Below are 16,464 nucleotides of genomic sequence, written 5' to 3'. Positions count from 1 at the left end.
CAGAAAACCAAAGATAATGAGTTTATTTTTATATTCCAAAGACTCAGAGTAAGATGTTTTCAATGAGATTGTCTCAAAAGTGAATTAGATTGTTTCCCCTTTATAAAAAGCACACACAATTTTCTTTCTTTCCTTGCCTACAGTAGACTTTGTATATGTAGAGTATCTGACCTGGCTTTCACTGCCTTACCTTACAGGTCAGGCTCATTCACTGGTTATTCTCTGTCTGGTAAATAACAAGAAATCTCTGATCTGGAAACCCTGTAGATATTTGGGAAAAAACTAACAAATATAAATACTAGGGTGACATAAATAACAAGGCAGCATGAGATGTCCTGTTTTCATCCCCTCCTTTTAACAATAAAAATTTGGTATCCATCAAGGAATAGCAGTGTCTTTGTGAGAGTTATGGTACCAGAGGAGTCTCCTCTCAGAACACTGGTGCAGGGCAACTGCTGCAGTGCAAGAGTCCCTCAGCCTGGTTAGAGGGCATAGGCAGAGCACTGACCTAGGAGTCACCTCCAATCAGAGTCTTTGTGGGGTATGTATAAAGCAGGGAATTCGTACCTTGAACCAAAGGGCTTTTGTGGGAATGTGTGCAGAGCAGTGACATGGGGTCACTTGGGAACAAAGGGCTTTTGTGGGATGTTTGCAGAGCAGTGAGCTGGGAGTACCTTAGAACAAAAGGCTTTCAAGGGCCAGTGCAAAGTAGTGCGCTGGGGGTACTTTGGAACAAAAGACCTTTGTTGAGTTCATGCAGAGCAGTGAGCAGGGGATATCTTGAAACAAAGTTTCTTTGTGGAGTGTGTGCAGAGCAGTGAGGTGGGTGTGACCTGGGAACAAAGGGCTTTTATGGGGGGGGGGGCGTGTGCAGAGCAATGACATGGGGACAGCTTGGAACAAAGGGACATGTGGGAATGTGTATGTACAGAAGTGTGTGTGCACAGCAGTGACCTGGGGTCACCCTGGAACAAAGGGTTTCTGTGGGTGTGTGTACAAAGCAGTGACCTGGGTGCCACCTACAAGAAAGGACCTTTGTGGGAGTCCATGTTTCCAGAATAGAAGTAAAAACACTCCATGGAACAAAAATGATAATGATGATGATGATGATGATAAAATTTAAACACTGTGAGACTGGCTACATTGATTGGGTAGAAGGAACATTCTATTTTAGTGGCAGCACCTCCTAGAAGCCACAAGCTTAGTGTTAAATAGACAATGGTGATGTCTCCTCAGGAAGAAAGGGAGAACAAATTGCCCTGTCCCCCAGCTGTTGAGACTCTACATTCCTTGATACCTAGAGTGCCACAGAAGGGACTCTGTGATGGAATGAGGGCTTTGTGATCTGGGGGGGGGGGTGAGGGCTCCAGGACTAAGGAACTGACTATGGGGAGGGAGCAGAAGGGGAGAGCACATATGATATTTGAGGGTAGTAAAATGCAAGGCTCAGCTGACTATGTCTGGGTTCCATTAGGATCTCCCTCATGAGTCACACAGAAAAGCTAATGATTCCTCTGTACCCCCAGGGCACTGCAGCCAAACTAAAACCCAATCTGGGTCTATTTCATTTCCCCAAGTGTAGAAGAGTATGCCTTGGTAGTAGGGAATCTGAACAGAATGCAGGCCAAGGGTGCACTAGTCTAATACAGGAAGGATAGATATAAGACATATAAAATTAAGAATTCTGCAACAAGTAGAATGGATGAGTATTTTTATCCTGAAGGAAGTTAGTAAAAACTGGATGAAGAAACACTAACTTGAGATAAATGGACCCCCATGTTTACTGCAATGTTATTTACTATAGCCAAGATATAGAAACAATTGTAGTGTCTGTTGAAGAACAGATACACAACTTGTGGTACAGATCCATAGTTGACCTTTTCTATACACATGCTTCTGCAACCATGGATTCAACCAACCCACATCTATAGTTGGTTAAATGTGAGCATTTAGAACCCATGGGTAGAGAAAAAAAATTGTTTAAGTTACAGTTCAAATCTGCATTGTTCAAGGATCAACTGTAGATCACTTTTATTGTTTCTATTTCTCTGCTGACATTTTCTAGTTTTCAGTTGTCTAAGGCTTATTTTATTTTGTTGAAGACAGTTGTAACAGTCATAAAAACCACCTCTGTGGCTTCACCATCTGTCTGACCTGTTTATTTTTTTGCTCTTGAGAGTGTTTCCATTTTTTGGTTTCTGCATATATCAGATAGCTTCATACTTTGTCTGGAATGCTACTCTGTAGGCCGCTCTCTTGCCTGTAGTGAGTTGTGTTTTCTGGTTCTCATTACATCAGGCAGTTTTGTCTGTATCTGCAATGCTATCTGTGGGATGCTCTCCTACCTGAATTGATTTGACAATTCAATTTCTGGGGCAGGAGCTCTGGTTCCACCTCAGATCTTTGTTTTTACACACAAATCTTTCTCCCATAGCTGTTCTTGGCATGGTGCTTATTTCAAAAGTTGGTTAAATACACATTCAGATGAAATTTAAGGACCATTTCTCTAGTTCAGCTCCCTCCCTTATTGTCTTTAGCAGTCATGGTTGTTCAGTCTCCATTTTGGTTGTCTTGAAAATAGACCTCAAAGGCACCACAGCTGCCACTGAATGTACCAAGTAATGGCAGTTAGCTTCAGGATAGAAGGAATATATAACCTCTCTTGGCTTCCTCCTTTCAATCACAAAATAGAAAAATACATACAATTATCTGCTATAGAATTTGGATATAACACAAAATGCAACAACACTCTGGGGTCTGATACTTTTGCACAGTTGCTTTTTATCCAAGTATTATATTCAAGTTTTTATATCCAAGTTTTATACTTGTTTTGTATGGAGTATTCCAATTGTGTCTTATTCCATCACTATCAAAAGTATAAGTTCCTTAAAACTGCTTTTAAAGTAAAAAAAATCCAGTTTATGCATACTTTTTGTGCATCCCAGCTTGATATAACACTATTAATCTCCCTCTTCCTGTCCACATTTTAAAGTCATTGTAATATTTGAGCATTTAGATGAGTACATCCATTTTAAAACCAACCAATTACTCCAAATAGGTTGAAATGTGAATATTACATATATATGTAAAAGATTTGTGTTATGATATGGACATTGAACATGGTTTTACCCCTTAACATTATTTATCACTTGCTCAAGGTTATAATGGGAGGAGGGACAATGGTTTTTATGAACTGACCAAGACATAGCACTAGTTTTCAAAGTTGTATCTTTTGTTAAATGTTATAAAACAACAGGTAAATTGCAATAATTTTTACTTAAGGAATATTTAAGGGAAAAGTTGAACCAGAGATCTAAAGCTAAGAGTAACTTTATGAAAATATTTATAAATATCATTACTTTTATAATAAAATGATAGATATCATAAAATGGTATCATTCATAAAGAATAAAGTACTAATATTTCAATGGTGTCAGAGATGATATAATGAGTACTATATACAAATAGATTTCATTTTCTCAATCTTTGTTTACTAACGATGCTTTATGGATTTGTCATTCCCAGTTTTTTGATGATGTCTTTGTAAATGTTTTCACCTTACCATTGTTAATGAATATACCCAAAAGGATTATTGTCTGATCCTCCATCTAACTACTTAATGATTTTTGACTCCAAATTAGTAAAATGCCTCCCGAGTCTTGTCTTTTGATTTCCAACATTCATCAAAGAGATGCAGAAAAATATGCATGAGAAGAAAAATACTGGAACAGCATTTTTTAAATATCTAGTACAGCAGAGACTGTGAGGTAGAAACTAGCTTACATCCACTTTCCACACCCTTCTTCCTTGTTATCAGTCCTGATTATATTTGAGCAGCAGTGTCTCCAGTCCCCAAAGAGAGACTTGCTCTCCAAACTCCTGTGTGACCAGTAGCAGCCAGTGACACAGTTCTGACCCATGACACCCAAGAGTGAGTCTTTTAAGAGCTCTGGGAAGGTACTTATTTTTCTTGATAAAACAGAAAGACAAAGGTGACACTCCCCCTTTTCTTCCCATCTTCCTGCTATAAAATTGGATGTGAAGTCTGGAGCTACACCAGTCACCTTACAGTATAAAGCAAAAATCAGGAAAGACATAAAACAATTGAAGATCCTGACCTGATTTTGTTGAAATGAATCAACCCAATAGCTGCCTACCTCTGGAATTCTTACAAGGGAAAAAAAAATTCAAATTAAAATACTTTTTTCCCAAAGATTTATTTATTCATGCATACAAGAACTGGGGTATAGACCAGAGGTGCAGGGGGTGAGAGGATTCACTAGAGAGAGTGGGAGCATAACAGGTAGATCTACTGAAATACATTGCTGAGGGGAGCAGCGGGAGAGACAGGAGGTCTGCTTCACCATGTGGGTTGTTCCCTGGCTGATGATAGCTTGATAGCACTGTATTTAACCCCTGTGCCACCAGGGAGGCCCCAAATTAAAATACTTTCAAGCTGAGTTTTAATTGTAGCTGAACTCAGGCTTACAGCTCTTTCATGATTTCCTTATTCCAAAGTATATGCTTTGTTTGTTATAACTGCCACTGGAGTATAGTTTTGTGGCTTGCACTTTAATTCCTTTTAATACCTGCCAAAATTTTATTGTAAAAATAATTTCTTTGCCCTTTCCTTTAAGGTATCTTTCCAAAAACTTCATTTTCTGATTCTCTGATAAGAGACTGCTAATTTGTTTATAATGGAACAAAAGTCTCATGAATAAAGGAAATTTATTATGCTATAATCCTATTTGCATTTATAGAGATTACTGTACCAGGAGAAATTTTTACTGGTTCATCTCATTTATAATTGTATTAAAAAGACAACTAACAATTATTGACTACCTGCCTTTTTCATGATATTTCAATCAATCTTCACATTATCCAATGATTTCTGGTTTCTAGGTAAGAAAACTTACCATTTACGCTAGGTGAAAGGACAAGGAGAGACCTAGTTTTGGGGGCTAGACAAGACTGTCTAATTGTAACATTCCTGGGTTTCTGTGTTATACAGTTATTGTGAAAATCTATGCTTTATTCTGCATTTAACTTTTACCTTCAGATTTTGAAAACACAACTGTCATTCAGTTATACCAAATGAATACCACACACATGTGCTTCAAACAGAGACATAAGGGTAAAGAATTTTGGAAGTTTAATCTCTGACTTTGACACTGAATTTTAATAATTACATTGCAACTAGAAAGAAAAAGTTCTTTCTGCATACTAGACAATTTTCCCAAACAAGGAAATCCAGAAGTGTTGTAAAACAAAGCTATACTGGAGTGAATATTAATCACTGGCTATAAAGCTCGTTGTGAGGTGCCACTGCCCCTCTCCTTCCAAATGATACAAGATGCATGCTTATGACAAGATTGGTTTCTCTTCATTATGCTTTTTGTGATTATAAATCACAGAATAAGGATGACAGAGCTCTCTTGAGAGGGTGGATAGGAGGAGGCGGCGGGAGGAGGTGGTGGAGGAAGAAATTAAGGAGGGAGGTGAGACAAGTGGATATAAAGACATTGAGTGATATTTAAGTAAATCAACTACCACCGTTACGTTTTTGAAAAAAAAAATTAGGAAATTAAATTGCTCTTTAGCTGTGATATTCTTTCTACACATTTTACAAGAATAATTATGGGGAGTAATTTTTTCCTATCTGTCATTTCTGAAAACATGGAACACTTGCACACGTGCCACACTGCTCTGTCTTCACTGTAGGTCTCACAGAAGGCGTAGAGCAGGACAGCACATTCATTAAGTTATGTTCTATGATGCATCTTTTAATTTGGTAACAATTAAGATACACATTTCACAATTACAGGTGATTAGAATAGCTCAACCTAAAAATAACTGTTACTGAAGGTAAAGGTCGATGTTCTTTTTAATCTTGGTATAAACTTAACAATCATAATGTACATTATTAACACATATATTAATGTGTTAATAATGTACATTAATAATGTAACTTATGATGAAATATCCAGCATTACAAATATTTATGTAACTTCTAGACATCTATGAAACAGTTGAGGGAAAAAAATATGGATCATTACTAAATTTTGAATCTAAAGTTAGATTTTATTATTTTTTTTAAAAATAATCAGTTTTCCATGTGCCAGGCACTGCTATTAGAACAAAAGTTGAATAGATTAGATCCCCACCCTCAAGAGTTCCTGGTCTAATGAGACACATTTAAATGTAATAATGGGGCCTCCCCGGTGGCACAGCGGTTGAGTGCTGGGTTGTGAAGCTGCCCGCGGCCTCTGTGGGCTGGTTGCATCCCCGGCTGCTCCCCGGCCACTGGAGGAGGGTCCCACATGGCACGCAGACCTCTCCTGCAGCCCGCCGCTCCCCTCAACAGTGTACTTTGGTCCTTCTGCCTGCTCTGCTCCCCGCTCTGGCTCTGGTGAATTCTCTCACCCTCCCGCGCTTCTGACTGTACCCAGTGCATGTATAAACAAAACAAACAAACAAATAAATAAATAAAAAACATGCCTCTATATAAAAAAAATGTAATAATGATGCCACATACTAGATGGTGAAAAGCAATGTGCAATATTGTATATGTGGGAAATGTGTACGTGTATGTAGACTGATATATGCAAATCAGACACATCTGCAGTCTGAAGCTGCTAGGAAAATGACACATCCTGGAAAATGACCTTCATGACACCCTTGCAGAAGACATTCAGGAATTTACTAGGTTTGTTCTCAATCCTCACTTCTGGAGGCAGGCAATTGTGTAGCCTGTTTGGAAAAGTGAAGAAGAAATGTAAAGGACTTAAAAGACCCTGTCTTAACTAGAAAGTAACATCAGGGGTACTCTATGGGGCTAGAAGCCAGGAAAGCTTGTTCTTCTAACAGAAAAAGTACAGCTGAGCCCGCTTTGCACAGCTGTCTATATAGGAACTTGTATCTTAAACATCATCAGAAGAATGCGCAGACTATATCCGCCTATGGGTACCCTTTCATCCATCACAGTCACTGTCATCCTAACAATCCCATGGCAAAGGTACAATTATTACTCCCATTTTACAGATGACAAACATGAAACACAAGGAGAGAGACAATGTAGTTTGTTGAAAGAGTACCTGGCAGAACTCAAGTCTGAACCTAGGCAGCTATCGTGACTTCAATATTTAAACCAAAAGGCTAAATTTTTTATGGCAGCAGAATGGCCCACAAGGATGTCCAAGCACTATCCTAAAACCTGCTACTCTGAATACTATAGGGTCAATGAGGAAATCAAAGGAAAAATTAAAAGACTAATGAAAATGAAGACATAATTTATCAGAACCTATATCCTTATGATGTGAGGTTAGATGGTTTATTTGAATTCTTTCTTGTTTCTTGATGTGGGCCTGTATTTCCCACTAGCAGCATAAGAGGGTTCCTTTTTCTCCACATCTTCACCAGCATTTGTTGTTGCCAGTTTTTTTAATTCTCACTGGTGTGAGTGGTAGTATTTCCCTGATTATAAGTGATGTTGAACACTTTTTCATATGTCTGTTGGCTATTTGCATTTCCTCTTTGAAGAAGTGTCCTTTTAGCTGTTCCGCCCACGTTTTTGACTGTGTTGCTTGCTTTGTTTTTTTGTTGAGTTTTGTATAAGCTCTATGTAGATCTTTGATATTGGTCCCTTATCAGTTCTATCGCATACAAATATTTATTCCCATTCTGTGGGGTGTCTCTTTGTTTTGGTTACAGTCTCTTTTGTTGTACAGAAGCTTTTTAGTTTGATATAGTCATAGCTGCTTATCTTTTCCTTCATTTTCTTTGTTTCTGGGGAGTAGTCCTCAAGGATGTTTATGAGGTGTATGCCATGGAATGTTTTGCTTATATTTTCTTCCACATATTTTGTGATTTCAGTCAAAAGACTTACCCAAGTCTTTTATCCATTGTGAGCTTGTTTTTGTGCATGGTGTGAGGTAGTAGTCTAGTTTCTATCTTTTGTGTGTGGTGGTCCAGTTTTCCCAGCAAGAGACTCTCCTTGTTCCAGTGCACATTCTTTGCTCCTCTGTCATAGATTTGTATAGATGTGTATGTCACTGACCATATACGAGTGGCTTTATTTCTGGGCTTTTAATTTGATTCCATTGGTCTGTGTGTCTGTTTCTGTTCTAGTACAATGCTGTTTTTATTATTATGCCTTTGCAGTAAAGTTTAAAGTTTGGGAGTGTAATACCTCCATTTACCTTCCTTTTAGTCAGCAGTGCTTTAGCTATATGAGGTTTTTTATAATTCCATATGAATTTTAGCAATATTTGTTCTATTTCTCTGAAGAATGCCATTGATATTTTTATTGGAATTGCACTGAATCTGTAAATTGCTTTGATAGGAAGGCCATTTTGATAATGCTAATTCTTCTGATCCATGAGCAGATAATGTCCTTCCATTTCTTTGTGTCTTTTTTAACAATGCAATTACACTAATTTGAAGGGACATATTCATTCTTATGTTCATTGCAGTACTATTTACAATAACCACATTATGGAAACAACCTAAGTGCCCAAAGACAGATGAGTGAATTAAGGAGATGTGGTATCAATACACAATGGAATACTACTCAGCTACTGGGGGGAAAAAAAAGAAATCTTACGACAACATGGATGGAACTAAATGATATTACACTAAGTAAAATAAGTTAGTAGGAGAAAGACAAATACCAGATGATTTAATTCATATCTGGAATATAGAGAAACTAAACAAAGCAACAGAAAGTCAAAACCAAAGCCAACTCTATATACCTGACTGCAAAATTGGAGCTACAAGTGGGTAAGGGCAGGGGGAGGGGAGCAAAGGGGGAGACTATAGTGGAGGATTATGGATGTTTTGGTGGTGGGTGTGGTGGTGTAACATACAATGTTGTAAACCATTGTTAACGCAATAAAAATAATACAATAAAAAGTACTTTACATACACCAGGGGAGTTTATAAATAAAACAATTTACTACACTCCCAATATGTGCTAGGACCTGGGACACTTCATCTATTTTAATCTTTATAATCCTGTAAAAACATTAGCATCCTCACATTACAATGAAAAAAACTGAAGCTAAGAACCACTTGCCCACATTTTTAAGGACAATTAAAATAGCTTTTGACCTACATTTTATATATGTGATAAGATGCAAAAATTATACTAACAGTATTTATGCAAATATATATAAACCAGTAAGTAATTCTTTCTTAGGAAAGGTTTTAACAAACCTTTTTTTTCTGGGGTTATGAATTTTGGAAAGTAGCCTAATATTCTTTTGTAAGATGCTCTGTGATGATTTACACATATGGGGGGTGGGGCTTGGGTTTCTAACACAACACAGTGCAAACAAAAGTAAATGAAAAATAGTACCCCAACATTACCTCAAAGGGAAAAGGGGGAAAAAAAAAGCTCTATCTTTTGATAGATCCCTGATGAACATCAGGGATCTCAACTTACACAATAATGCTAATGAGGCACTATCCCCACTAAATGGTGGGGTTTTACAGCAATTGTTGTATACTGACTGCACAGATTGAAGAGCAGAGGAAATACTGTAATGTCTGCTCACCTAACCCATATGGCTATGGCAGCCTAAGTTTTTTTGTGAGATCAATGACTCTTGGTATGTGCTTTCCCATGTCTCAGGAATTCAGGTCAAAACCTAAAGCTTAGGGGAGAGATGCTGTTTTGGCCTTGTTGACACGTATTTTAATTAGACCTCTCATATTGAGGTTATATGCTAATGTTGAAAATAAATTATTTGAGTAGATCAGACAATAACATGGTAATAGGAATACTGACCTCCTTTGCAGGCTTGATTTACCTAGTGACTGGATCACTAACTAGGTCACTCAGTGGAGTCAAGTTAGCATAAAAGAAACAGGAAGCTCTTGATGGTGGTAAAATGTCCACCTTCTTACTCTTCTGATGAAATTAGTTCTAAAGAAGGCAACAGTCCAATTAAAATACTCCTAGTTGCTGCAGGATATGCTTTTGCTTTTTGTATGCTTTTGATGTTATGTAGCAGTCTTATTTACCCATTAATTTAACTTGTTTCTGCCTCTCTCCTGGACTGATTAAATAGTTCGGTTTCTAGAGCTGGTTGGCTTTTGAAGAAGAGTACATAGATTATAACACCATAAACCTCCTCACAATGGAAAATGTGTGTGTTTAAACCTAAGCTAAAAAGCTGGTAAACATGAGAATAACTTTTTTTTTTTAAAAGATTTATTTATACAAGAACTGGGGTATAGGTCAGATGCGTGGGAGGGTGAGAGGATTCACCAGAGACAGAGCAGGGAGCAGCACAGGCAGATGGACTGAAGACACTTGCTGAGGGGAGCAGCGGGCAAGACAGGAGAGGTCTGCCCCCACATGTGGGAATCTCCCTGGCTGGCCGGGAATCGAACCTGCACTGCAGAGGCTGCGGACAGCTTCACAGTGTGGCGCTCAACCTGCTGTGCCACCGGGGAGGCCAACATGAGAATAACTTAATGATGGATTTCAGTTTAGCTCGTTTGTAATTGCAGAATTATATTTTTGTTGCTGTTGTATTAGAATGACTTATAAGTATTATCTTATTATTTTCAGCACCAATGCAAAGGGAAATGAAGAATACTTTTTAATTATGTACAGTATGTTTATTTTCCCCAGAGTAATCATAAATATCAAAATATTATTAATATTATTTATAATACCTATAATGTAGCTGATTAATGATTTATAAGAAAGCTGGTTGGACAAGACGTACACAAACAGTGAGAAACTATGGAATACATTATTGTACTTGTGAAATTCTGCTGTCTAACCTGAATTTACATTCCATGGTGATACATGGTAAATGTGTTATTAAAGTAAATGAACACACACATACACACACACACACAGATGGTAGTGGAATATCTATCTTCACAGGTAGTATTTTTAGTAAGTTGAGGAAGATTTATAAAATTAGAGTTACCTAAACCAAATCTGTGTCAAAGAAATGCTGTTTGCTTAGATGTTTAAAAATAGTTCATTCTTTTCAAAATAGGCACATATTTACATAATGTGGTCTTTCCCTGTTTTTCTTATTTCAAATTCAGTATTATATTCTAGATTACGTATCTTAAACACCTACAACTATCCAATTTTGATGTATTAATTTTGTGTCCTAAAAATTAATTGATAATTGGCTATGTATACTCTTTAGGGGATTAATATAACCAAAACAAAGTTTATAACTGCAATAAAGAACCAAGGACAACTGCTAAGTGTTGGTATATTGATAAACTGATGACAAGGGCTCAAAGTATCATAATTTTATTTTATTTTATTTTTTAAAAAGATTTATTTATGCGTACAAGAACTGGGGTAGGGCCTCCCCTGGTGGCGCAGGCAGCTGAGCGCTGTGCTGTGAAGCTGTCCACAGCTTCTGCAGGCCGGTTGGATCCCAGCCAGCTGGCAAGGGTCCCACATAGCGCGGCAGACTTCTCCTGTCGCACCCGCTGCTCCCCTCAGCAGTGTATTTCATCAGTCTGCCTGTTCTGTTCCCCGCTCTGTCTCTGGTGAATCCTCTCACCCACCTACGCATCTGGCCTGGACCCCAGTTCTTGTATAAATAAATCTTTAAAAAAAAAAGAACTGGGGTACAAGCCAGAGGAGCAGGGGGCGGGGGAGGGGTAAGAAGATTCACCAAACACAGACTGGGGAACAGAACAGGCAGACTGAGTGAAATAGACTGCTGAGGGGAGCAGCGGGCAAGACAGGAGAGGTGTGCTGCGCCATGTAGGTTGCTCCCTGGCTGGCTGAATATCGAACTCATGCTGCAGTGGCTGCGATCACTTCATAGTGCTGTCTCAACCCCTTGTGCCACCAGTATCATAATTTTAGATAAAATAACAATAAGGAATCCATAAGGAAAGTGAAAATTTGTGGTCAGACTATATTTATTGATTAAAAGTTCTCAGATAAGTTAGGTTTCACTTTGATGATACAAATAGCTCTAATGTATTATCTAAAATCTATGGGAGAAGCATTTTCTGAAAAAGAAACTCAGTTTGTTACACTCAATTATATTCACGTAAAATGCTCAAAACCTATTCTGGGCCTAGTGGATGCTAGCTGTTCCTACAGAGTATGACCCTCACCCAGGGCCTCCATGAAGTATGTTGCACAGCCCTTATTTCACATTAGCTTATAATATTGTTTACTGGAACAAGATCATGATGACAGGCTCGCTTAATGACAGGGTTACATTCTAAGAAATGCACTGTTAGGTAATTTCATCATCATGTGAATGTCACAGAGTGCACTTATACAGACCTAGATCAACAGCCCACTGTACACCTAGGCTGTATGGTATAATAGCCTATTGGGATCACCAGTGCCTATGAAGGCCATCGTTGACCAACACATCCTTAAATAATGCAATGGTGTATATAATGTTCTGGACAGCTTCGCAGCGTGGCATGGCACTCAACCGCTGCGCCACCTGGGAGGCCCCACAATGATATTATATTAAGCACTTCAATTAGTTTTTCAATTTAACCCTTTACTACAAGTTGATATTTGTTGTTATCCTATGTTAACGGTTACTCTTCTAAGTTCTTACATGTATTAACTAATTTGTCACAATGGATAAGGAAGTACTATTATTACACTAATTGATGTGGAAGAAAACTGAGGTTTCCATGTGGCTAACTAACTTGCCCAACATTGACAGCTAATAAGTGGCAGAAAAGTAGGAGTCAAACAGGTGTATCCAAGTCCCCAAGTGGTCTACTCCCAATTTATTTACAACAGATGGGAAATACTAGTTTGTACTGTTTTGTTAGCCATAACACCATAACCTCCCCATTACTATTCTATGGCAATGTCTTTCTATATCAGGAATTGAAAATAGGTTGGAGATTATGTTCATATTGAACGGAAATTCAACGTAACTGTAGAGCTCTTCTAGCATAACAGGGACGTGGATCCTATGGCCTGGAGATTGTGTTAAAATGCAGATTCTGATTCATTTGACCCAGGGTGGAATCTGCATTGCTAAGACTCTTTCAAGAAATTCTGATGCGCTGGGTCTATAAATCTCACTCTGCAGAAAAGATTGCATTGTCTCCTGCACCCCAACTTCAGTCCATTCCAAATGAAGAAAAAGAATCCTATCTCTTTGGATGGTTGAGAAGTGCCTGTATGCTTTCTGTTTTTGTGAGATATTATGCTGTTAAACAAACTTTAAATTGAACAGATATTTTAAACAAAAATATGGAAAATTAAATTATGAAATAAAGCATTTCCAACAACTCAAGATTATGCTAAATTATAGATACCAAGTCAGAAATTTATCTTCATTTTTCTGTACTAAAGATTTTAAAATCCTTAGGATCCATCAAGTCTTTCTGAATTGACTCCTATCTACCTTTTCAGGGTCATTATCACCTAATACATTCAAGCTCTGTCTTCTCCTGTCAAGTTTTACTCCTTGCTATTCTCTTAATGTCTACTTCTTAACTCCTTGCAAATCCCCATGTAATCTCTCAAGGGCCACATAAATGTCACTTTATCTGAAAAGCCTTCACTGGTGCCTGCTGGGGTGAAAAATTTTTTCTTTATACTTCTAAGTTCTTGGCTCAGATTACAGGGGGAAAGTTCTCCTTCCCCTGTAATAAAAAAGATGGATTAACAAGAGAAAACAAACAGAATTTTAATAACCTTATACCTCAATAAATGTATATTTACATGTACCTGGAGATTTAGGGGTATCTACTTAAACCTTAGTCTGTACTTTGCTCAGCTGAACAATGCTGGAAACACAAAATAGATAAGGGAAACTGACAGAGTTGCTATGAGAACCTGGACATGGATCTACATGATCAATAGGGGGTGTAGGGGAAGAAAAGTATCAGGCTTTTCTGCCCTCTTGCCATTAGGATTGATGATGGATCCCGCGGTCCTGAATGCATGCCTGATGGCGGGGCACCTGGAGTAGGGTGTGGGCATATGCAGGTGGGTTCACCTGCGCTAGTACTAGGCTTATTAAGGGCGATGTCACGGGGAAGCCAGGAGAGCGAAAGAGAGAACCAGCAGAGAAGCAGAAGCAACGAGAGAGAGAGAAGGCTGGAGAGTCCAGAAAGAGTGAAAATTCATCAGGGGCTAGAAGGCCTGCCAGCCGCCTGGCCCTTCGGCACCCCTGCCTGCCGTGTACCTGGTAAACTCAATAAAAGTCTGCAAAAGCCACTAAGGGCTGCAGGACTCTTTACCCTGTCTGCTCCAATCATAGAGATCCTGCTCTGTGACCATCCTGCCTCTACAGGGGGGTTTGGAGAGTTCCCAAGAATTTGGAAACAAGGCAAACAGAACCAGGCATGACATCTGTTTGGAAGCCCATCCCTACTCCATCCCCACCCCCTCACCTGATGTCTTAACAAAGAGCAACTGGCAAAGATCTACTCATCCAGGCATTAAAACGCCAGTGAAAATAGGTTATAAAATAGAGCCCCAAATCCTTCTGCCCACAGACATACATATTCTGTCTCGCCCCCTGCTCCCTTGCAGGGTATTTCAATAAATTCATCTTTTCTGTTTTCCACTCAGTCTTTGGTGAATTCTTTCACTCCCACACCTATAGGGCTTACCCCTTATTGCATCCCTACAGGAGATACTCAGGAAAAGAGTACCTCCCAACATGGCTGAAGGCACATCTTAAATACCATTTACAGCTAAAAAAAGATATTGGCAGTGGACGGCCATTTACAACCACGAAAAGCGTGGTACAGAAGGGTATGGTCTATTGTGCAGACTGAAGTTGGGCCTTCTCCATTTCTCTGGAGATTTTTGTCCAACTTCTTTTCCTCGGACAGGGGGACATCTTTACAAATGGAGACTTCCTTTGTAACTGCAAATGTTTCTTACAGAAGTGTAAGTGCTACTGTTTTCAGACATTCTGCCTGTTTACATTTTCTTAAAAACAACCAGCTCAAAAGAACCCTCATAAGAAAGAGGCATATTTTGAGGTGGCATATTGTATTATCCTTCCTACAATGGGCATCAATACACTTTCTTCTTTCTTATGTGCCCCTGTCATTCTTTCCATAGTCTCACTTGTTACAACACTCAACACATGGTACTAAAGAGTGCATTACCAGCAAGTTCCATTGTCCTGATATTACAACAAACACTACTCTGCCAACTAGTAAGCTATGGCTCTGCCTTCCCCAACAAATTCAAGAACTCAACACTTGTCTGCATGGCTCCAACAGTTATGACAGTTATGTTGTTGTATGACCCCTCCCCAGAATGTGAACTGGACTTGTCTTGCTTCTAATGAATACAATATGGCAAAAGTGATGCATGTCTCTTGTAAGATTACATCATAAAACGACTAAGATTCCATCTTGGCTACTTTTAAACAGTCTTTGACCATTTGTTCTAGGGGGAGCCAACTGACATATTCACATGCAGTCTAAGAAGAGGCCCTTGTGGTTGGAGACTCGAGAGCCTGGAGGGTGAATCTCGAGCTCCAACTTCGGATGCCTGCAGCGTCCTGAGACACTGAACCAAAACTACTCAGTCCACCTGCAGCTAGTCTGATACTAACATGGGGTGCACTCAAGGACCCGGACCAACGCCAGGCCTAAGGGAGTACCGGCCAGAGGAAGCCACACCCAGGTGGTGGGCGATGGGGGCGCTCACGGGCCCCCCCAGAGTCAGTAAACCCGCACACTGTCGCCGAGCACAGAGAAGATCGTCCATTCACCCGCCTACGCCGGGCGGGACGCGCCTACCAAGTGGGCTAAGACCACAGGTCCCCGGCCCTGGGCGCTTCCCCGGCACAAGCGGCGGGCGACCGAGCGCCTCCAGGCACGCCGACCTGAGCCCCCGCAGGGCGCCGGCCACCACCTCCGCGCGCGGCGGGGCGAGTGGCGTCAAGCGGCGCGGTGACGTCGGCGCGCGGCGGGCGGGGCCAGTAGACGCTACCACCGCCGCCTCCCCCCGCCCGGCGCGGCCCGCGGCCCCCGGCCCGGCGACGCCGGCCCCGACTCACCTTCCCGTCGTTGTGAAACGGGAGGCCGGGCTGGTCGGTGGGGGGCGGGGGCCGCGCGCAGCCCGTGTCCTCAGCCGCGGCGGCGACCAGCCCGGCGGAGGCGGCGGCCTCGTAGTCCAGGAAAGGGTTGGAGAACGCGCGCTCCTCCATTTCTGCCTCCCCGCCCAGATGCAACTTGAGCCTCTTAGACATGGTCTCGCCCATCTCCGCCGCGCGCCTTCCGCCGGGGCCGCGTACGGCGCGCGCGCGGGACCAACCTCCGCGAGCGCCACGACCCGCGCGGCGCCCGGGCCTGCGCGCCGGGGCCCCTCCGGACCCCTCAGGAGCGCGGCGGCGCCTCAGGGCGCGCGGGAGCCTCTCCGCCGGGCCCGCCTCGCCGCGGGCGGCCCGCACATCTGGCCGCACAGGCGTTTCCCGCGGGGCCCCGCCCGGCCCGACGCCGTCCGCAGCCTCGC

The 16,464-nt window shown here is 40.9% G+C and overlaps 1 protein-coding gene across 1 annotated transcript in view; it reads right to left on the bottom strand.

The window, feature by feature from the left end:
* Positions 1 to 16,252, bottom strand: part of LANCL2 (LanC like glutathione S-transferase 2) — a 61,916-nt gene extending 45,664 nt beyond the window's left edge. The window contains exon 1 of the mRNA XM_037493523.2: positions 16,010 to 16,252. Coding sequence (XP_037349420.1) covers positions 16,010 to 16,213 — 204 coding nt within the window. The 5' untranslated portion in view covers positions 16,214 to 16,252. The remainder of the gene's footprint in view (positions 1 to 16,009) is intronic.
* Between the last annotated feature and the right edge of the window lie 212 nt (positions 16,253 to 16,464).

Source organism: Talpa occidentalis, unplaced genomic scaffold, assembly GCF_014898055.3.
Source record: "Talpa occidentalis isolate TD23 unplaced genomic scaffold, MPIMG_talOcc4v2.1 talOcc4.10, whole genome shotgun sequence".
Taxonomy (NCBI): domain Eukaryota; kingdom Metazoa; phylum Chordata; class Mammalia; order Eulipotyphla; family Talpidae; genus Talpa; species Talpa occidentalis.
This window is presented reverse-complemented; position numbering and strand designations above follow the sequence as displayed.